A 23,608-nucleotide genomic window follows, 5' to 3' on the forward strand; every position below is an offset into this window, starting at 1 on the left:
AATTTACCTGATCGACAGTGTTTGTCATAAGGGAACGTCCATTAACAATTTAAAATTCATATCGGTGTTGGTACTTTCGGTACCGTTTAAGGTAATTCTTATCGATTTTCCATTTCAAAGTCAACTCAGAAATCTTATTCTTATGGATATTCCACGAAATGTCATTGATTTTATTGGCAGGTCTATTACATGTGATAAATAAAACTCTCGCCTACATAAAAGCTAGAATAAACTATTTTATTATGAAGTGGTATAAATTTAAATAGATTAAATGAAAATGCAGAATGAGACACATTATAACTGGTTAACTTTATGAAATTGAATGAAAAATTGAACGCAAAATATTAGATGGAATTTAATTCGATCTCGACTAAAATGTTGCCTTTGGGGGTTCGACGGATATAATAAGAATGACGAGACGAGAAAAGAGCTCCGACATAGACATAAAATGCGACCGAATATCGACCATTCACGTGACGTTACCATAGTGATGTTTCCAGACCAGAGCCGAATTCTGAAAAATTGTTTGCTTGTGCACTTAACTTACTTGCTGTTTTCCAAGTAAAATAATATTTGTATTGCGGAACCATTTTTGAATATTACACTTTGATTTAAATAAATAGGAAACAGTAGAGACAATCTGATGAAAAGCAGAGAAAGTAAAGAAGAAATTAATAATTGCAAAAAAAAAAATACACAAAGAAGAAAACTCTCGATATATTTACAAGGAATCTTTTTAGTAATGGTTTAACTATAAAATGGTAAAATTGATAAATTTTCTCTAAAATGACGTTAATAAAAACAAAATGAACAAGTCAGGATTTTTTTTACTTTCCTCTGTTTTAATTTTATCCTTGATATTTCGACCTATTATTTCAATATTAATTGTATTCATTAATTATAGAAAATTGAAAAATATGTGAGTCATGCGCATATTTGAAACTGTGCTCACAATTTTAGTTTTGTTTCAGGTTATAGGAAGACAGCATAACTAGTTCAATGGTATATAAAGAATCTATTTAAATGTCATGTACCCCTATTGCATTGAAATACATATGTTTCTGACTTTTCATAATTTGTCGAAATATTTGTCATGGTGATCGAAGACAGAAAATTTTCAGGCATGCTAGTTGGTATCCAATTTAGTATGTGTTAAAACTTCAAGTTTGATTTGTTATGGACCAGAGTTTATTCAATGATGAGATTGTTTTCTGGTTCTGGTTGTCCACTTGATATGTCAAATTGTACGAGGCATTGTTTAGTTTAATCATGAATAGGAAAAATATCTGTCCATATTTATCGATGTATTATTTTTTACAAATACCAAATATCAATACCAATTTCGATAATCAAAAATTGCAAATAATTCAGAACTTTTTTGATAACTTTGAGGGTCAGATATCTTTTGAGAAAGTGTAGTAGAAATAAATAAAGCCCAACCCTGTAACACCCGTCCCTCTAGATCACCGCCTTTCCAGTATTAGAGCAAAAAGCAATTTCCAGTATATTTGCGACATGCCGTATTTGTTTATATCATTTTGGAAACTATTTTGCATAGTATGAAATATCCATCGCGAATTGTGTTGTATATTGTTTTATGTAAGGGTGACATTTTTTAAATTCTAAAGTGTGTTTAAAAAAAATCATGCACGGATACCCTGTAATGCAGGTGGTTCAATATCACATACCACCTGCTCTGCCTCATTGCATGCAAGTCCTACCACATACATCAGGTAATAATAATCATTCTATTATTAAGCGTACATTTTAGACCGCTGTGGAGAAATTCACGCCACAGTTTATGTTAAACATATTTTTTGTTGTGTTTTTGTTACAATCTTTATTTATGAAAAAAACAGAGCAGTCACAAGTTAGATTTTTTGTATTAGGTTGACTACACATTTCTCAGATTTAATTTTAAAATTTATTTAGTTTTTATACCAGAAATTATTCTTTATTTTAAATAGAACAGCCTATATGTGATCCAATTTTAGAATTCTGCTTAAAATTCTTAAATTTAAATGTTTATACAATTAACTTTCTACAAATTCAACCGGCTTTGGGATATTTTAACTTGTATCATGAAAATGATTGGCATGGGATGCAGCAAAATTGATAATTTCTAGCAGTCAGAGGTCTTAAACTTTTAACTTCAAAGATTTATCGAGCAAGGTTCGATGAGCAGCAAATGCAAGATTAATATATTTTCAAGAATATCCAAAAAAATGATTGAAAAACATCATAAAATTTTTTTCAAATAGAACCCTTCTAATTTCTTTGTTACAATCTTATAAGTTTTTGTTAATTATATTTAATAATTAAAAATAAATTTATAAAATTATAAATATCTATCATCGATCTTAATCCTAGATTACAACTTTACCGTTATTCTGAATTGCTGGAAAATAAAATCGATGCTTCCCAAAATTTAGGAAAGTTAGAAAAATCGTAATTCACAAATAACAGACTGATACACCAGAAATTTAAAAAAATCAGTTAATTTCTTAGTCAATTGATTAAGTGTTTGAAATACAACACGAACTTCAACCATTTACATGTTGTAAAACGTCTCAGGAAGATTTTTTTGAAGGTGTGTTTAAAACACTGCGTATGTAATTTAATTAATCGATTTCACTATGAATATAATTCAACGTTTCTATTGCAGCAACCGCTGGAGGAGGAGTAAAAAAATACGTGTTCTGTTGTTGTGCCTGCGGTGGACTGGCCACGATTTTGGGGGCATTGTTTTTGACTGTATATTTTCTGCTTAGGATGTACACTACTACTTTGGGATACTTTGAAACGATACCGACGTTTGTTCCTGCTACAATGGTAAGACATATTCGTATGGAGGAGGACAACATTATTTCATTTTCATCTTTTAACATGGCCATGGACTACTTTTAGAATTTTTAGTGGCTAAATAATAATTTTTATTAACCAACCAAAACAATAATGCATGTTATGCATATTATGTACTAAGTCAAATTGTTACGGAAATGTATTTATTAAGTTTTTGTATATATATTTTATTAATAAAATGTCGTATTTTTTTAGTTGATACTGACTGGTTTATGCGTAATAAGTCTAGCAAGAAGGAAGAATAGACATAGTTATTTGGTGAGTATCCAATTGCACAAATCATTCGCTATCAATAAAGAAGTTTGTGCCCTCACCATTTTGAGTGTTGGAAATGTTTTTGTTCCGAAATGTATATATGAGTTTTTATCTATGATCTCAAATATATTTTCCCCTCCTACGTTTTTACGGGATGTCCAAAGATCATTACTACTACACTAAAAAATTGAATTACAAAGCTGTATCGAGCTGCACAAGCTTATTTGTTTATATTATATTAAAAATAAAATAAAAATTTTGTTTTTAATGATAATTCATTGATTTTTTTTAAAGATTACATATTAGCCAGAAGCTAACAAGGGAAGGTCAAAAATCACTTCTGCAAGATTGGAGTCAAAACTCTAAAGGGCGTTATCCTATTTGCCTTACCTCAGAGTTAGTCTAAATGATTAATTTTAAAGTCTTGACTTAAGTGCGCCTTGAAACCATATCAAATTTCAAAATTTTTAACTAAATACAAAAATTAACAGGACCTGGATTTTTAAATGCATGACCTAATGATCAGTACAAAAACTGGCGCCGTTTTTAATGCACGTCTTCAAGAAATAAGTAAAATTCAAACACATTTTTTATCAAATTTTGCTATGGTTAATATATGTTGGGTACATTGGTAAAATATGTCTGGTCTTTTATACAGCAAGGTCAACGTATTTATAAACCACATTTTGGAGGTATTTTCAAGTGTTCTTAAATCATATCAATTAAATTCTGGTTAATATTTTATTTTGAAAAATTAGAGCTAAATTTTCGTGCTTTCCAGATCAAGGCGTGTGGTTTATGCTGCTTAGTGTGCGCATTGACTTGCGTGTTGGTAACAATAACTACAACCGTCATCCACATAAACAGGTTGCAAACTCTTCGCGAATGTGTATATACCCAAAAGACTAGAACCTGTACATGTTACTCAGTGTTATTGGAAGCTCAGTCAAATGCGGACGATGGTAAATATACAACAAACTAATACAAGAACGAATTTTTCACATAATATTAATTTCGATCTTTAGGTATGCGATACGTATTTGATTCTACTCCCGACTGTGAGGTGATTCACGGAGCGTTATATTCTTGCCTTAGAGCTATATTTGGACTTTCTGTTAGTGGAATTTTAGTGTGCATCTTTTCATGTATGCTAGTTTATCAGTTACTGAGGTAAGAGTTGCACTCTATTAACTATTCAGGTATTAAAAACTATAAAACCATATTTGTACTTAGAATGATTGTTTCTAGCACAACCAAAACTAATCAAAACTATAAACCATGTAATTTTTTTCTCGTTTTTTAGCCACTTATTAAAGTGCGTGGCATTATGCATTTTTAAGATTACCCTTTCTATTTATTTATTTATAAGTAATAATATAACCAAAGACTCGATATAGTTTTTGAAACCAACATCGAAAAATGACCCTGCGGCATTCAGTAATTAACATAGCGTCTGAAGAACATATTTTGGACATTTTATCTAACACTTTTCTCAGCTATTTGAACTGGAATTCATTTCGATTATTGGTTGAGATTACTTCTAAACCAAAACAGAAAAACCGGATGAAAAGTTTTACTGTTCATTTATCATTCGTTTGTTGTATCTAAAAATAATTTACACCGGCCACGACAATATCAAAAAATGTGTTTTATTGGAGCGTTGTTTTTAGATGCTGATTTTCAAAAAAATATTTATGCATTTGTAAAAACTGATATATAACAGGAGGGGTCTTTTTTCTCTCGGCAAAGTGCACTGACGACTTCAAGAAGCGCTATATAATTGATTTCCTTTCAGTCATGAAAAAAAGAAAATGTATTGGGAACAATTGGAACTAAGATGTCGTTCAATGTATCAACAACAAACTCTAGCACCTAACACACACAGTACCGCAGGAGAGCCTCCAGTACCAATGCCTGTTTATTGCACGTGCTGTGAAGACTGTCGCTATCCACCGATCCTAGTTCAGCCGCAAGTTTATTCGAGGGACGCAAATCATCCAAATGACAGGTATCTATAGGTTATTTGCTGTATTGAACTACTGTCTTCCGCTCTGATTAATACGAGGGCTGCCTTATATATTTCGGGATTTTCTTAAACTAGTCCTGAAATCTGGCGACTAACGTTTTTATAGAGAAGTTTGACATTTTGAGGTTAAGTTTATTCAGTTGGGGAAAGAGTGTTGTTTGTGTTTTTTCGATAAATTTAAAAAATTGTGACGGTTAAAAATGGAACTTAATCGGGAGCATTTTGGTGCAATAATTTTTTACAACTTTAGACGTGGACTAACTCAACAACAACGCATCGATGAACTTAATCCGACTTTTGGAGTTAAAGCACCAGCTAAGACTACTGTTTATCGCTGGTTTTCTGACTTCAGGCGTGGTCGTAGTTTTCTTAAGGATGAATTTCGTGATGGTTCGGTGGTTGTCCAAGAAAACATTGATGCAGTGCGAAAATTGATTTTGCAAGATCGTCATGTCACTCTACATTTGCCCGCTAAAAGAACATCTACGTTTTATAAAATCACAAAAAAAATACTTAAAAGGATTTAAAAAAAAGATGGAATTATGTCGAAAACCATAAAAAATTCTCAATAAGATAATAATAAACAAAAAGTGATTTTAATTACAGACAAAATTACTTTGAAATTTAAAAATGTTCAAAACAATTAGAACTCAAATTGTTTATTTGTGTCAGTGAATAGCACGGGGTTCCTACCGTCACTCATTGTTAAAATCTAAACATGAACCATTTGGTAATGCAGGTTTTAGTAAATGATTTATTATATATTTATTTATCAGATGACTTCCTATTTTATCCGTTTCAGGTTCTGGAGTTCTGGTAGAGCAGGCAACTTTTATTCTCCAAATCCTGAAACCGACCCTTCACTTAATCAGGAAATGAACAGATGCAGACCAGGTTGGAGTTGGAGGCGTTTTCCTTGGAACAGAACGAGTGCCGAACAGGCCAGCCCTCCTAGGTAAATATGCTTGTTTTAATGTCAAAAACAATTACTTACCGCTAATAACTCTTCTAAATGTGTTGAAATAACGGTATATTCGAAAATAAGAAATATCAATAAGTATGAAATTTTCATTCAATACCTTTTATTTGACTCTTATTCATATTTATTTCATAGTTAATAGTGGTCTTTCGAAGACGAAACGGATTTAAATCTTGGTAGAAAATGAAGAGGGACCAATTTGTAAGTCGTTTTTAATGCAGAAAAAATAAAACTATTTTTAAAATGTTGGTTTTGTATGATTATAAAAAGAAAAAAAAAAGGAAAAGATCGAATTAAATCTTTCGAATGTAGGAGAGCCTTTTTACAAAACATTTATTAACGAATACAAAATGATTTTAGCGCCAAATCAGCGTCAGGTGTTATTTAGACTTGTCTGGGGCTTCCTCTGCTGCCTCCTTAACTTTCAAGAATACGTGGAACGTTTTTTCTAAAAAGGAGGCGATTTTCTTTGATTTCCGCCCTTTTATCAAGAAGAGCTTCTCCCTTCAGAAAAAACCTAAAATTAGAACCATGATTATTGCAAAAACCACAACATTTATTTGATATGTATTTGTTTCTTCTTTCACTGGTTCCATGGGAATTATTCTTTCTGCTAAGTTCCTAAGAAAGAATAATTTTTGAAAGACTGAGAATGTCCAGGACCTTTATTGCGTTCCAAGGAATTGTTTTGTTGAAAATTGGGTATTTGAAATTGAATTTTTGTGTTGCTTAGATTCCCGTAAAGGTTTTCTAAATTTTCTAGTTAATTCCTGAATTAGACAATCTAAATTTCTCCTACCTGCATAACCAATTGGTTAACTCTGATCGATTTCCTACCGTTATCTCTGCTTTCTCTACTATTTTATCTACGACACAATCGAAGATATTTAGTTCCGTATCTCCCAGTCTGACATAGGAATTTATTAATCTTTCGCATTTTTTCCGTCCTACAGTTTTAGTTTATATTCTAGTTACCTGAGCTTCCTTGTTATGTTATTGTTTTGACTTTTGTTTGTTTTTCGTTCCCTAACTTTAAAATTAAATTGAATTGCTTTTCGAGATTTTCGTTTTTGAAATCGCTGATCAATTGATTGATTGATTAGTTTCCCAAACCTAATAGTGTGCAGTGCGAGTCTTAAACTATCCCTTCAAGTAAACTTTTTCGGTGACAGTTACGGTATTGTATTTTTTCGTTTGCATCGATCGTCATTCTGCTTCCCTTGATGAACGTTCTGTGTGTTGAAGGATTTGAAAATCCAAGTAGTGAACTGTCCATAAAGTTTCGAATTTTCAATGATTATCGATTTCACAGAAACTCCCAAAAGATTCTGGTTAATTAAATCCTACTGACTGCACCACTTAAATGTTAATACAAAAAGCGAAATAATATTACAGGCGAATATATAATACTTTCTGCGCGAAGTCAGCGAGGTGTTATAACTAGGTATAGGTATATAACTAACGTTAATATTTTCGTGAAACTAAGAAATCAATACTTTAAAAACCATAGGTATGCTTATGTATAGAAAGAAGAAAAAGTATTCCCACAAAAAATATATAATTTTTTTAAATTCTTTTTTCTGCTCCTATTACAGGAAGCTTCGTCTTCAGAGCTAACTAACCAAACAAGGTTCTGTTCACGCCTAAAAAACTCGTGATTAATTGTCGTTTATAGCTTAAACTGGTTGCATACTACTGTTAAAGTTCCAGAATATATGTCTTAGGTTTTTATCAGTTGCGACATATATAAATAAATAAGTTGTAGTTGAAAGAAATTGAGTTACAGTATAACTGTAAAGATCCAAACCTTGACCTTGACTTGAGAGTGATTTTCGCGAGACTTTAAATTTTGGCGGAAAATTTGTAGCATATCAAAAATATTTATTTAAACCAAATATTAATTGATAGAAAATGTGGTTAAAAGGAATAAAAATTAAAAGTTGCGTAGTTAAATTCTCTAATCTGTGTATAATTTAAAGCCGTTTCTTTACTTCTGCCTTGCGCCCTGTACATATTCTGTGATATTTTGAGATTAGCGGGAATCCTGATTTAGATCATTTCAATTTTAGGGACAACTCTCTGACATATCAAGGAGGAGGGAGTGCCGATAGCCAATACGGTTTTAGTAGCAGAGCAGGAGATAATTGCTCGCAAAACGATCAACTGTCCGCTTCTACTAGATCATACGGCGTGTTGGATGAGAGATCCCCTAGTGGGGGTGTGTATTTCTGGGGCCCACCACCGCCCTATTCCAACCCCAACTCTCCTGTTGGAAGACAAATTCATCAATACAACTCAAGGTATAGTTTCCTAGCTCTTCCAAAAATACGTAAAAATTAACGAGCAACGAGGCCCAAATTAAAAGCTTTATGCCTCTATACCATGGGAATTGGTTTGAATTTCATTATAGCACTCGACTTCAAATTTTCGAAAATAATTTTATATAGGAGGAGTCATATTAAAAATTCTGGCGAACTAAGAGGATTTAAAAAAAAATATACTAAAAGATAGTTTTTTTTTTACTGAAAAATGTATACAGAATGTCCCCAACTTGACGTAATCGGCTGGAAACTATAATTTTTAAAGGATAAATAAAGTTACACAATTTAAAATTTTTATTCCTCTTATTCAACTTAGTTCAGTTTTATGGTTTGCTGGAACACCAAAGACTTAAAGTTTATCGTTTAGATAAATACAAGAAGTGTAATATCACATTCGACGAATATTTGAGGCTAGAGAGTATTAGTTGGGTCCACTGTTGCATTGATTGTTATTCAGCATTTGAGTCCAAATTGAATTCGTCATTCTTATATTTCATCGTGGATTGGAATTTTACACAAAATTCTGAACTTTTGTCAAGATCTAACTATAAAAATTAGTACGTTTAAAAAAGAAATGAAGGAGCAAAAAACCAACAGTTTTTTGTAGTTTTTTGAGAAAAAATCTTGCTGCAATTCAAAAATTTTGCAGTTCTTGATCACACGATGTCTTAGATAAATTAAAGATTTACATTTTTAGCTGCTTCCAGTATGATCTTATGAAAGTCTATATGGAGGTAGAGGAGAAAGGAAGTGTTTTTAAATATATTATCTAATAATATACTATACCATAATATACTAAATATAGAGTTTTCTAAACTCAATGGCCCATTATAAGTATATAGAAACTGGAAAGAAATATGCGCTTAAAAATTGGGTTGCGGTCAATTGCGGGAAATTGGTCAAAAAACATCTGACACAAACATCTTTCAACCATTTTAGGTAGAAGGGTGAAATTTTGGTAATGGTTTGACTACTCTATCGTCACGAATCTCAAATTATCACATACATCGTGTTTACAAAATGATGCACATTTTAAATGGAAGATCTGTATTTTATGTGGCAATAAGAAGTGTCTTTCATTTTTCATGTAAAGGGATTATAGCAACAAAAAACCAGAATAATACAATTTATGCAAATATAATCTTTTTAGTAGTAAGATAATTTTAAACAATGTATCAAGAAATGTTAATAAGTTTATGTCCTTATTTTTTAAAAGTAGTGTTCCTAGTATCGTCTGTATTAATATTTATATTTTTTACGTTACCAATTGATAAATATTTTAAATTAAAAAATCATCAATGATGATGGGTTTAGCTTTGCTGGGGACAAGCCAAAATTTGTAATCTTTTAATTGTATTGTTTTGGTTTAAGTTCATCTCGCTTCTAACATTAAAATGATGAACAAAGAATTTGTATTTATTTGTCTGATGTCAAGCATTTACAAAATAAAAATGGTTTCATATTCGCCTAAATCTCGTTATCCTGCCTGCCGAAACGATAAAAAATGGGTATGTATGTTGTAAATCAACTATGCATCAATCTTTTTATTGCCATAATAAAATACATAAAAATACATTTCTCGCATAATTTTAGATTTTTAACTGAAATGGTTAAGGAGTAGGTATATTTTATTATATATATATATATATATATATATATATATATATATATATATATATATATATATATATATATATATATATGTCGGTCTAGAACGTTCTACGCCGTTTTCCGACACCTAACCTCCACTCTTCTCTATTTAACCATAGCGGGTCTGGTAATTCTCTTTCTATTAGTTCCTTTTCTATTCCCTCCTTCCAACTTTTTCTAGGCCTTCCCCTTTTATTTTTCCCTTGCGGTGTCCACAATAGTATTTGTTTCGGGATTCGGTTTTCGGGCATGCGCTGTACGTGTCCAAACCATATAAGTTGTTTTGTTTTTATGTCGTCTACTATTGTATGTTTTATTCCCATGATCTCTCTTATCTTTTTATTTGTTAATTTTTCTTTTTTTGATCTTCCAGCCGATCTCCTCCAGAAGTCCATTTCGGTTGCTAGTAACATATTTTCTGTTTTGTTCTTTAGCTGCCATACCTCACTTCCGTATGTGATGATACTTTTTATTATTGTATTATATATGGTTTTTTTATTAGTTTTGGATATACTTTGGTCCCACAAGATCCCATTCAGCATGGCTATTGCTTTTCTTCCTTGTATTATTCTTTCTTTTATTCCCTCATCTAGTCTTCCGTCCTGCGTTATTTTTAGTCCTAGATATTTATACTCCTGGCAGTCTTTTATTAGACTTCCGTCTTCCAATGTTATATTTCCAGATGTTCCTCCTACAGTCATACTTTCAGTTTTTGTGATGTTAACTTCTAATCCCCATTTTCCATACTCTTCTACTAACTTTCGTGCCATATATTCTAGATCATCATGATCTTGTGCTAAGAGTATTTGATCATCCGCAAAGAAAAGGGTATATAATGTTGTTTCATTTAATAGTGGGATTCCCATTCCTCTGCATTTGTTCATCCATTTTTGTAAGGCTTGTTGTAGGTATATTTTGAATAATACAGGAGACAGGCAGCATCCTTGTTTGAGGCCCTTTGTAATTGGTATGGGCTCAGAAAAAGTGTCCTGTATTTTGACTTTAGCTGTTATATCTTTATATAGATTTTTGACCGCTTTTATCGCATTTGAATTAATGTTCGTTTTTTCTAAAGCCTCCCATAGTTTCTCTAGAGGTATGCTGTCATAAGCCTTTTGAAGGTCTATGTAGAGGAGATGTACCTCCTGATCTTTGGCTGTTTTTTTCTCTAAAACCTGTGTTACTGTATACAAATGGTCTACTGTTGATCTCCCAGCTCTAAATCCCGCTTGTTCCTCTATTTCTATCTCCTTATATTCAGCTTCAATTTTCTTTTTCAATATTTTACCATATACTCTACTTAGTGTGCTCGTTACTGCTAGTCCTCTATAGTTTGAGCAACTGTCCCTACTTCCTTTCTTAAAAATAGTTGTGATATAAGAGCCTTTCCAGTCACTTGGTATATCAGCCCCGTCTATGCACATCTGAAACAATTTTGTTAGATGGCGATATAAATTCTCCGTCCCGTATTTTATTAGTTCTCCTGGTATTTCTCCTGGACCAGCGGACTTTCGGTTTTTTAGGTTTTTACATATTTCTTTAACTTCTTTCGTCGTTATTCTTAACGGAGATGCTATTATTGTTACTTGTGATATTTCATTATTTGTTTTAAATTCTGTTCGGTTTTCTGTAAGTAATGTTTTGAAATGTGTTTCCCATTTGTCCATTGTTATTGTTGATATTATGTCCTTCTTTTGGTTTTGCCTTAATTGATTTATTAATCGCCAGCTCTCCGTACTTTTTGTGCCACCTAGATATGTATTTATTTTGGAGCAGTTTCTTTCCCAGGATTTATTTTTCTTCTCAGTTATCTTTCTTCGAACGCGAGCTTGAGCTTTCTTATATTCCGTTTTGTCGCCGTCATTTTTTTTGTTTAGGTATTTCTGATATTTCTCTCTTTTCTCTTTTATGTCGTTTTCTATATCTGGGTCCCACCAATACGGTTTTTTAGTTTTTGTAGTCTCATATGTTCCTAATGCTTCATATGCAGCCGAGTGGATGCACGTTTTGATATATTCATGATATTCTTCAGGAATTTGGAATCTCGTTTCTGTTAACTTCTGATCTAGACGTTTCCTATATAGTTCCCTTGTACCTACATGGTCGAGCCCATCTAAATTATATCTTTTTGTAGTTGTTTGTATTTTCGGCTTTTCTACTTCGTGTTTGTCTCTTTTTGTGTTATGTACAATTGTGCTTCTGAGTAAGTGATGGTCGCTACCACATGTGACTCCCCTAAGGACCCTGACATCTTGTACGGTCAATTTCGTTTCTTGTCTCATAATTGTGTGATCAATAATTGATTTTAGGTTTCTTGTAGATTGTGTCCACGTGTATTTATGAATGTCCCGATGTTGGTAGAATCCATTCATTATTTTATGATCATTTTGTTCACATAAAGTTATCAATCGATTTCCGTTATCATTTTTTGTCTCTTCTCCATATGGCCCTACTACTTGGCTGTCTCTATTTTTGCCCACTCTGCAGTTCAAGTCTCCAAGTATAATAATTTCTCTCGTTTTCCCTACTTTTGTTATTTCCTGGTTTAGGTCCTCGAAGAATTGGTCTTTTGTATTCACTAGAGAGTCGTCATTTACTCCATACACACCATATATAGTTAAATTCATCTTAATCATTCGTTCACTGATAGCTTCCCAAGAGTGTATGTACCTCCTCAGCTTTCTTTTTATCAGTATGGATATTCCTTGTTGTGCTCTCCGGTCTTTCGTAACTCCACTATAGAAGTGATCGTAATATCCCATGCTTTCCGATCCTTGTCCCTTTCTCTTCGTCTCTGTAATTACCGCAATATCTAATTTAAGAGTTTTTATTTCTGAGATTACTTCATTCATTTTCCGGGTTAGTCCTTGAACATTCCATGTCCCATAGTTCATTGTCCTTTTTCGTTGCTTAAGTCTTTTTTGGTTTTTCCGTCCGATTCCGAGGCTTTGGTTAGGTTTTTTAGCATTTTACAGGTTTTTAAGGGTGATAGGGAGCTGGCCTATCGCCCCAACCCTCCTCCTTTATCCGGGCTTGGGACCGGCAGTGGTCTCTTTAGAGTTACTCAATCCACCCCTTAGAGACCCCAGGCGGAGTTGGTATATTTTATTTATTTATTTAATTATTTTTCTGATAGATGCTTTTTGCTAAATTTTCTAACAAATAATTTCCAAAATCTAAATATGTAATAATATACAGAGCATCCCATTAAAATGAAGTTGGCGTTAAGATAAAAAAAAAATGATGTCCATATACTTCTCATAGGCCATCGAGTTTAGTAACATGTTTAAATATATTTTCGGAAGAAAAAAACAAGCTAATTGAGATATTATAAATTATAGCCAAATTTTGTTCTATGAATAAAAACATAAAATTAGCTCAGAAATAAATAATGTAAGAAAGGCTTTTCGATTCTACGAGATGTGTTCAAAAATTAACCGTTGTAATTGGGTGGATCTTCGATATATTTTTTTTATGTTGGAACACATGTCGCCAGTTCGCACTTTTATTTATTTTTTTGTCATACAGTAGAAGCGTTATACGTATTTTCTGTATTCGGCGATGTTCTACTGCAAAAAAAAAGATACAAAGAATTTGCATAAATTTTTTTGTGAAAAATGGAATACGGGGCTGCAAAACACCTGAAATGTTGACAACAGCATATGGTGAATCTACGCGAGGAAGAAGTGAAACAAAAATCTTCGAATCACTATTAGGCATGTGGATGAAGTGAAAGAAATTTTGGTTAGTTGGAAGTCCGAAACTGCTTCATATCTGTTAAACGACGTCACTGATGATATGCTCATAACTGGTGATGTGACGTCGTACCAATGTAAGATTCCAGAATCGCCAAGACTGAAAAAAGCACGTCAAGTTTGATTAAATGTCAAGGTTTTGCTTACTGTTTTCTTTGAATATCGTGGCGTAGTATGCCTGGAAGTTATGTGCCATATTTGCCATATTTGCAAGAAACAATACGAAGAAAACGACAGGAATTGTGGGAAAACAATTCAGGATTTTGCATCACGATAATGCACCTGTTTATTCATCGTTGCTAACTGTTTGGGCAAAAACAAAACCAGAATCATGCCTCAGCCACTATATTCGCCGGATATAGCCCCCTGCGACTGTTTCCAAAACTCTAGAAACCCATGGAAACAATTGAGGAGACAAAGAAAAACCGCTGGAAGAACTCATGGGTTTACCAGAAATTGCTTACTAGAAGTGCTTCGACGATTGGAAAAAAAACTAAAATTCTTGCATGTAATCAATTCTTTTACCAACGAAAAATCCGAGAGTCTATAGAAATCCATAAGCAACCTAACAATCTTAACCGCGACTCAGGTCTTTATCTGTCATTAATATCCGAGACTGTATTTATGCCCCTCATTTAGCTCCGCCCCCTCAAGCCATATATAAGCAGGTACAGAGTAAAATGCGAGCCAGTTTCAGTCAAGCTCTGAAGAAGCCAACAGAATGATTGGCGAAACGTTAGCAAGTTTTATAAAAAGTATTACAGCAGCCTGTGGAAGTTCCTTTGAACAATCCAGTTTTTGGAGAAACTTGCTTTTATTCCAGAAATCAAACGATTTAGGTATAGCGAGAGAATTATTAGTTTTGACCAATAATAATTTCGATATCAAGAAATTCTGTTCGATTCTTGTTCCAGTGTCGTAGTAATAAAAAATCAATTGAAGCTTTTTTTTTCGGCAAAATAGAGAAAATAATTATTTTCTCGAAAACCGCTGAAGATAAATACGTTTCGTTAAAAATATTTTAGATCGATAGAGAATCGTCGATTACGGAACTAACCAAATTTTCAGAACGATCCTTTGACATTCTGTAGACTGAAAACGTTCTGGATACTCGTTTGGTTCTTTAAAAACGTTAAAGCTGCCATATTTTTTGTGTTTTTGTTTTCATACGGGATGCACCCAATATCGTCTTCTTTACATACTATTTAAGTGTGAGAGACCTAAGGTACCATAAACGGTGAAACACTCCGTATATTTTAATTATTTTATTAGGCATTTTGTTAGCGTTTCAAAAACATATGCAAAATTTTCAAAATCATCCTTTATCTAAAAATCCAGGACAGCAATGACATTTCTGTTTGTCTCATCTCAAGCCGCAACACTCTAGCTTAACACACTGTACAGGGTGTTTTAAAAATAAGGTTTTGAAGGGAAGTTCTGCAAACGCAAGTTAGCGACTTTTATTTTGGCGTTTCAGGTAATAAATCGACCCAAGTAGTCAATTTTTTTTTGACCATTTCAGGTGTCCCAGTCAACATCACCACCGTCATCGTCATCCGCATACGGACGAAGTTATTTGCTGCACCAACGAGACTCGCAATTCGAGACTTCCGGAAGTGCGCAACAATAAACACAATTACGAAAACACGGGCGAGACGGAAACGTGCCAAAGAAATTACAACAGCGAGAACACGGACACGTCCAGTTCGGCGGACAAGGCGACCCACACGCTGCCGGTTCGCAAAATGAAGAAACGTTCGGGAATCGCGTTCTTCAAAGTGTCACCGGAACTCGGAACCAACCAAGCCGATACGTTCGGTCAACGCCCGAACGACGCCGAAAACGACTACCACGAACCGAACGTTCCCGATTCGCGTCGCGAAAATCAAGAGTGCCGCTATCTGCCCCGACTGCAGGGGGTCGAAAACGCGGCGTTTCAGAAACACGAGAAGAACCCGCAAAAGCCGGAAACGTCCGAATCGGAAGTGTATTTCGCGGACGTCAGCAGCTGCTGCAACATCTCCGTGCGGAACGACGAACAGGATTCGAACTTGTACGACGAGGCGATCGAAAATCGCAAACCCGTGTTGATGTATTTGCAAAAACCGGCTCCCAGTAAAGACGACGCCATGGAACCGGCGGGCAACGCGAAAAGTAGAAGTCATCGCCCGTCGAACAGTCCGGAAGAGGTCGACTTTGGCACCGATCCGCATTTACTGTTGCTGCCGAAGGATTTATCGCAAAACAGTCTCTGCGGTAGCGTTCAAACGCCGGTGACCGACACGACCGACGACGTGGCGTCGCCCGACGACAGCTGCGGGAATTATTTTCAAGATTTGCAAAACGAGCAACTCTCCAAACATCGGGAATTCGTAGGTAGGAATAATTTTCGAGCGCTCGACGCTCAGTACGAGACTATACCGGAGCCCAGCAGTTTCTGCGGCGCACGCGGTTGCAATAATCCCAATTAGTATTCCCAATGTTGCGCGATAAAGACAACGAACGTGAAAAACATATAGCTACTTGAGATATAGAGGCCCTAACTATTCTGATAAAACGGCTCGCAACCGAATAAACTTTCGATCACGACCGGCGACTCTTGTCATTTTCTAGTGATTTTCATTCCATAGCGGATACGTTTGTCAATCTCCAAATCGTTCTTGTGTGCATGTCATGTTAGAAAGAAAGCCGGAACTGGTTTGTGATCGATAATAACATTAGACTGAACTTGATAAGGCCCTAACTTAATCTTAAATAATAGAAGAAGAAAAGCCGATTGACTCTTTTTTTGTTAGCTGTTACGTAGGAATTACACACATACCAGTTACGCTGATGAAAGGGTGACTTCGAATCCTATCATATTTATTTATTCTCATAAATTAATTTGTAAACTTTAACAAGAACTTTCCTATTCTTCCACATGTCTACTTACATTAAACAACGCAACAATTTTCACACACATTCCTGTTATGCTGAACTTTAATGAAAGCGTGGCTTTGCATCCTATCATGTTTAGGAGTGTATTTAATTTGGTGTGTATATTTATTCTCATAAATTAAGTTGTATAGTTCAATAAGAACGTATCTAGTTCCATTAAACAACACAACATTTTTTTCCAAAAATCCCTAGTTCTTTGGTCCTGTTATTTCTCGTGGACGCACATTAGAGTAAATTTGGTAAGCCGCTAACTTAATCTTTAATAATAGAGCCTCTAGAAAAAAAAAGATTTTTTTGTTTTTGTCTGTTTGTCCGTTCTCCGTTCTCGTCTTTTGGTTTTTCCTGAATAACTTTCGAACGTTGGAGCTACAAAATTGATATTTGCCTTCTTTTGTAAGTTTCCACGAGGCACATAAGCTTATCCCTGATCGGACGCCCGTATCCATCTTTTTTTTTGCCAATTTCGACTGTTTTTTCGACATTGCTATGAAACACGATAAGTGTCCGAAATTTGAAGCAATCGACTTCATATTTGGCACACATATGCAGCTTTGCCCCGTGACGGAACCTATTGAAAATGGGGGGGCTGGGGGGTCGGGAAGTATTCCAGAAAAATAAAAAATCGCGTGTGAATCAGAAGAAGCAGTAGATACGGCTCTGTAAACTTTTGTTCGTGACAATTTTTCAAAAATATATAGGGCGCGCCGCAAATTCAAAAAAAAACTGAAAAATGGGTCCCCATATTATTGAAAATTTTCAGTAATTTCAAATCTGTATTTTAAATGTACTCCGAATTCGCAACTACCGACTTCAGACTTGGGGTAGAAGTAGAAGTCTGGACCCGTATTTAGACTATATATTTTTTTAATTTTTGAATTTGTTTTTTGTGGTTATTTTGGCATTCAGAAGAACAGCTATAACTTTTGTTTTACGCATTTTTTCCATTATATACAAGGTGGCTTAGTTACAGACAAAAATCTAAAAGATCGTGAAAATTGTTCTTTTAGAGAGTAAATTATTTACCGTAAATCAAAATTCGTACAAACAATAATCGTAAACTGTGTCGAGAGAGAGTTTAAGGTTTCGTCTATAATGAAAAATATTTGTAAATCTATGTTATATGTTCAATAGTACAATCTTTATTTATGCCAATAACTTTATCTAAAAGAAAGTTGAGGCGCCGGCTGTCCAAGCAAATTCTCCGTTTCAATAGAAATAAATGCAGCAACTTCTAGTTCCCACTTTGATTGCGATAATAATAAATAAAACGTCAATGCATTAAAAGTTTAGTTGTCTTCCTTGGCCGAGGAAACCTCAAGTATTCACTAATTCCACCTTAGCGTGCGAAAATTATGTACATTGCGGAAGATGGCAAGATCTAAAATATCAAAGCCGCCTGTTACCGTATCTACGTTCTCTATATCATTTAGTAGCTATATGGTAAAAGAAGGGGGTGATCAGTGCAAAAAAATATAAATAGAGATAATTGGTTAATATAATTTATTAAAACATGAATGTGATCTTAGATTGTATTTTGATGTAAGATATTTAATTTTTTATGTAAGTTTTGTATTAGTAAATTACAGTTTCGAATTCTAATGTGGTTTTATTTTATTTGTCCCAATAGTATTGTTATATCGGCAAGGGCCAAAGTTACTTTTCATTTCTATTCTTACCTATTCAAATGTCTTAGAACTAAGTTCACATTTTTTATTCTCCGTCAGATGGCGGTACTAAATTCTGACTTCTTGTTTGTATGTCAGTTAAAAATTGAAGATTATGGTTTCTCGGAAAGAAGGAGGTAAAATCCAAAAATACCATATTGAAGAGTTTAAAAAAACGATGAAACTTTAATTCTTATCAACAGATTTCTAGATTTTGACAGTAAACTTCGAAGATTCTTATAAATCACCAGGTATATTCGAAACTAACACAAATGTGGGTAACGTAAAAAAAGAATTTCCATCCAGCTATAGATTTTTTTTTTAATAAGTATCGTGCGACTTTAAATATGACCTATAAATTGGTAGCGATCCTGTGTAGGGTGTGATTCACTCGGGTTCTTGACAAAACTTTTAATACTAGATAATAATACTCCGAGGAGTTTCCAAATTTTCGTACCTTCCTACAGTCATCCCAATTTTGCACGATAAAAGTGTTATCGAACTGCAAATCTATTAAAAAATTGTTCAAAATCATAAGACAGGATGGGATAAAATCATATGGCATATTTTTGTCATCCTTTATTTTTATTAAAAACTGCTTATAGGAAATAATGTACATTTGTTTGATTCTTTGGTGGTGGCGCAATATGACTCCTAGTGTAAACCAAATATGTAGTTAATTACCTAGACAAATTGATTGATTTCCAACGGATTGTGAGATAAAATTTACGAGAATTATTAACATAAAATTTGATTTCAATCTGTTAATATTCAAGTTGTTCATTAGGCGAGTATCAAAGAATTCTTTAAAATTCCTAACAACAGTTTCTTATGTAGAAAATATTTTTAAATATCTATATATGAAACATCTTCAATAAATAATACAAATTTTAGATAAAACAATTTTCGACTAAATGCAACGATCGGTACGCAATTAATAAAATAAATCGTAAGTAATATGTGTAGCTTCTAACAATAACGTCTTTTTAAAAAAAATTTATACAACTTAATATATTTTTATTATATTAGTATATTTCATTATTTATATATTACTATATATTATTATTATTATGCCGCGTTTAGCAAAAAATGAAGTGTTTTTACATGTATTAAGCAGGACGATACATTTCAGTCCTTATTCACCTAATAAATATGAACTAGAACATTCCACACTATTTCTGATCAAAAATATTCTTTTGTACATTTTTGCAATTAATTATAACTTGTAACTTAGTGTCTATAGTTATATCATTTATATTTGATAAGAATTTCTTTCATTAATTAATTTTGATGCTGATGATGTGTTATATAGTATTTTGTATTAAAAAAATATATATTTCTTACAAAATTGTTTTTGTAAAATATTTTCTAGAAGTGGGAAATGCACATTTAGCCATCTTTCCACAAATAACGGTATTTATATAACATTCTGTAAAGTGACGTCTACTAACTAGATGGTCGTCATCCAATACTTGAAATATTACATATATAATGCAATATATATATATATATATATATATATATATATATATATATATATATATATATATATATATATATATATATATATATATATATATATATATATATATATATATATATATATATATATATATATATATATATATATATATATATATATATACATATATATATATATATATATATATATATATATATATATATATATATATATATATATATATATATATATTATAATATTACATACTATAAATATTTCGGAAACTTTAGTTTTGTTACACAAATTATTGTTCTGATAAACCCTGAAACCCTAACACAACTAGGCCCTTAGTTACTAATACTACCTGTAATATCAATTAAGTCACATTTATGTGCACTGTCGTGATCATATTTTATTCACTGTATAGGTCAGCTGCTACTAATACCCTTCCTGAAATATAGAAAACATGAACAAGAGATAATCATTGCATTTTAATATACGGGGTTTAAGTAGTGTCAAATTTGAATTTTAGTATTAGTGCGGCAAGTTGTCAAATTCTAATAGTTTAACCGTTTATACAGCCAAATTGCTTTTTAATTTTCAATTTAAGAATATTTCATTTCAAACTTCTTAAATCTCAAATCATAAATTTGTTTTTAAAGCGTTTGAAATTCGAAAAAGACAACAATTATGATCCATTTGCTATTAAAAGTGCTTATTTGGCAGCACAAAGAAGATGAAAATATAGATTTGACACAAAATAAACTGATAACATTGTTCTTAAATAAATATTGAATTATTATTACGAATTCTTCTCATATTTTTCTTTTTTATTTACCTAAATTGTCAAACCAGGAGAACAATGTTCCACCCTATTATCGGGTGGCGGGTATTTGCAACAGTAGCTGGATATGACTCCAGCAGCAGCTAGTAGCAACGACAATACCGATATTCCACATACCGCACCAGATGTCATGTCGGCTAATAATGTTCCCGGTCTAGGCTGTTCGACTAGGAGAACTACTAGGCCGGCGCAGGTTAATAAGCTGAACAAACTAAGTACCAGGTATCCTACAACAGAAATAAAATGTGTTCTTTATGTTTTGTTAAACCTTACAAATGAATTGGCGAACTGTCCAAACGCATAAACAAAAATTAGAACGGCCGAAGCAAAACTAAAAAATACACTTAGATGTTTGTTATATGAAGGGTCAATTTGTTCTCTATTCTGCGTGTTTGCAGATTTTTTTCAAATACTATTTTGAACTTTTATATTTTTCGTATTTTTAACCACGTTGCTAAAGCATAACCTATAAGCGCGAGAATACAAATAAAAAACAGATTTTTGATATATTTACTAGGTTTTAGAATATATTTTTGTAATTTTGCATTAGTGGGTAGTATTTTGACACTTTTTAATTTTTAATTTCTTATTGGGTCTAGGTTCAGAAAGAGTCTCAGGTAAAATTGAAAAAAATCAACCGCCTGCACGGTGGACCTCCTCCTTGACGGTTTGGCATCACCAAGGCAATAACAGAAACTAACCAAAACCAATCAAAATTGAAAAAAATCAACTTCCTTCAACACGGTACATAATAAAAACAAGTTATTACCAACGTGCGTCACCCTGATAACAAAGCAATGGAGAAGGAAAGTATTTTCATTACTACGGATTATAAAATAGTTCCAAGTTAAAACACATAAAAAAAAGTTATGCATGTTTAATTTAATTTGTAAAAACTTAAAAGAAAAAACATGTTTTCGCCCTCGTGCATGTTACCGAAAACGATAATAAATTATCTAGTAGGATCTAAGACTTCGTTAAAAATATTCCCACCAAAACTAATCACTGCGATAAAAATATTTTACCCGATATGTAATTTCTGTTCGGCAACCAGTGCACGTTCCTTGACCGAAACCCCAACAGTCCCAATATCACGCAAGTGAACCCAGCAACAACGCCGAAGTCTAAAAAATACAGCCGTCCCATGATCGAGATCATATAAAAGCACAATCCCGTGGTGACGGAGCCGCACAAAAACATCATAAACGCTGCCACGAGCAGAGCTTGACCGGCATTCGTATTTCTGCTGCTAGTATTTCTCCAAGATTCTGGCGTGGTGCAGTACGTGGTCCCGTTATAAACCGACTTGATGGGACTCGAACAAATGGGGGTTACGACAGCAGTGTGCTTGGTGTCCTGGGGTAACTGTTTGGCGCCAAAAACGTAGCTCAGATTTCGTTGCGTTCTAGATGACGAAACCCGTGGGACTAACGGTCGCTTGGAATTTGAAATCGGGGAAACTATTCCAGGACTCGGACACGCTCTGCGCGATGTCTTTGGACTAAGATATTGTTGCTCCACCGAGGCGTTACGTCGTGGATTTTGAACAAATTCGTATCTATCAGATTGACGACCAGTAGTATTGTCGTTTGATGATGGCGGGGCGTTTTGTATGTATTCGTATCGGTTTTGGTTTCTCAACGGAGACTTCGGCACCGGAGAGGTCGAGATATACTCGTATCTTCCGCCTCCCTTCGGAAGCAGCGAATTTAACTCATTAAGGGGTATTAAAGCATAACGGTTATTTTTGCTGCGCACTTGCGGTTCATCCTGAGCGTTTATAACTGCGTACCTGTGAATCATCCCTGACGACAACTTGACGTCATCGTACAAAGATCTCGCGAGTTTAGTTTCCTCGACTTGGGGTGGAACCGCGTATCTTTCTTTAGGTACCGTTTTTGGTCTAATTTGCTGTTGGCGAGGCGAACAGTACCCGGATCCCTGTGGAGTTTGAGTTACGACTAACTTCTTGCTTTTTATAAGGCCGTTGTCGTCCACAACCACTTCTTCATAGAATTCTTGTTCTTCGACGTTTTTCCCATAATTTAACAGCCTTTCTTCCTCCACCAACAAGTCGTCGACGACTACGACACTCGTTTGAGCGCCCACGGGCGACTGCCTGAAGTTTCTTTGCGAGTTTACCGGCCCCTTTTGATGGTAGAATTCGCTCTCTTGGCAAAATGCCGCGTTTGAATACGATTTCTGCAATGCCATGACACGTCACATGCTTTAAACACTAAACCAGTCAAGTTTTGCGGGAGGAATGATCGCGCCACAGAAGTTCAGCAATGTTTCACCGCGTGTCTACGTAAATGTTCGTGTAATTGTCTTCCAAGCAAGTTGTTCCCAACCGACTTCGCTGTTCGTTTGGCACAACTGGTAGTTACGAGTTACGAGCATAACGGTTAGGGGCCTGTGATACAGCTGCAAATAGCTCCGCCATGTGTGTATTTAGAGGGTAGATTACAGAGGCGTAACCATAAATTAGTAAATTCTCGGCGTGCCTCGAAAATTTGGCGTTACATTGAAAAATACGAAGGAAAACCTTTTTATAATTGAACTGAGGTGGCTTTTACTTGATAGAAATCCATTTAACAAAATAAATAAGAACTAAAAGTTCGGATTTTCTCGAAATTATATATTTTCACATGACAATTGTTTCGACAACACCGTATCTTTAACCTATAAAGTAAAATAAAGTAAAATTGTTTATCCTATAAAGATACGGTATTGTCGAAACAATTGTCATGTGAAAATATATAATTTCATGAAAATCTGAACTTTTGCTTCTTATTTATTTTCTTTGTATAATTTTATTGTTTTAAAAAGCTTAACAGTTATAAAACGATATGG

The 23,608-nt window shown here is 33.8% G+C and overlaps 2 protein-coding genes and 1 long non-coding RNA gene across 6 annotated transcripts in view; 1 reads left to right on the forward strand and 2 right to left on the reverse strand.

Annotated features, from left to right (window-relative positions):
- The window catches only part of LOC132705406 (uncharacterized), a 12,711-nt gene extending 10,120 nt beyond the window's left edge, over nt 1-2,591 (reverse strand). Inside the window, exons 1-2 of one of the 2 annotated variants that reach the window (XR_009619433.1) lie at nt 2,384-2,591; nt 8-514 (exon numbers count right to left, since the gene is read on the reverse strand). This is a non-coding gene — a long non-coding RNA (uncharacterized LOC132705406). Of the gene's footprint in view, nt 1-7; nt 731-2,383 lie in introns of those variants that run through there. The other variant, XR_009619426.1, reaches the window with a different exon arrangement.
- The window catches only part of LOC132705112 (uncharacterized), a 25,057-nt gene extending 6,680 nt beyond the window's left edge, over nt 1-18,377 (forward strand). For 2 of the 3 annotated variants that reach the window (XM_060675574.1, XM_060675649.1), the window contains 8 exons: nt 2,666-2,832; nt 3,058-3,120; nt 3,899-4,079; nt 4,143-4,287; nt 4,913-5,125; nt 5,946-6,098; nt 8,192-8,422; nt 15,371-18,377. In XM_060675574.1, the coding sequence (XP_060531557.1) occupies nt 2,666-2,832; nt 3,058-3,120; nt 3,899-4,079; nt 4,143-4,287; nt 4,913-5,125; nt 5,946-6,098; nt 8,192-8,422; nt 15,371-16,319 (2,102 nt within the window). In that variant the 3' untranslated portion in view covers nt 16,320-18,377. Of the gene's footprint in view, nt 1-1,056; nt 1,734-2,665; nt 2,833-3,057; nt 3,121-3,898; nt 4,080-4,142; nt 4,288-4,912; nt 5,126-5,945; nt 6,099-8,191; nt 8,423-15,370 lie in introns of those variants that run through there. The other variant, XM_060675725.1, reaches the window with a different exon arrangement.
- Nucleotides 18,378-20,225: 1,848 nt separating this feature from the next.
- LOC132705775 (uncharacterized) lies at nt 20,226-23,115 on the reverse strand. Its single transcript, XM_060676630.1, has 3 exons — nt 21,781-23,115; nt 20,750-20,982; nt 20,226-20,361 (listed from the first exon to the last, which is right to left on the reverse strand). Exons 1-2 carry the CDS (start codon nt 22,967-22,969, stop codon nt 20,750-20,752), a joined length of 1,422 nt encoding a protein of 473 aa, XP_060532613.1. The 5' UTR covers nt 22,970-23,115; the 3' UTR covers nt 20,226-20,361.
- Nucleotides 23,116-23,608: the final 493 nt, after the last annotated feature.

This window comes from Cylas formicarius, unplaced genomic scaffold (assembly GCF_029955315.1).
Source record: "Cylas formicarius isolate icCylForm1 unplaced genomic scaffold, icCylForm1.1 PGA_scaffold_10__41_contigs__length_53128322, whole genome shotgun sequence".
NCBI lineage: Eukaryota > Metazoa > Arthropoda > Insecta > Coleoptera > Brentidae > Cylas > Cylas formicarius.

Excerpts from the sequence above, each read along its gene's own strand:
- LOC132705775 (XM_060676630.1), bottom strand. The coding sequence starts at position 22,969 with ATGGCATTGCAGAAATCGTATTCAAACGCGGCATTTTGCCAAGAGAGC. Across the intron at positions 20,983-21,780 it reads GAACAGAAATTACATATCGG|GATACCTGGTACTTAGTTTG; the intron begins GTAAAATATTTT and ends TTTCTGTTGTAG.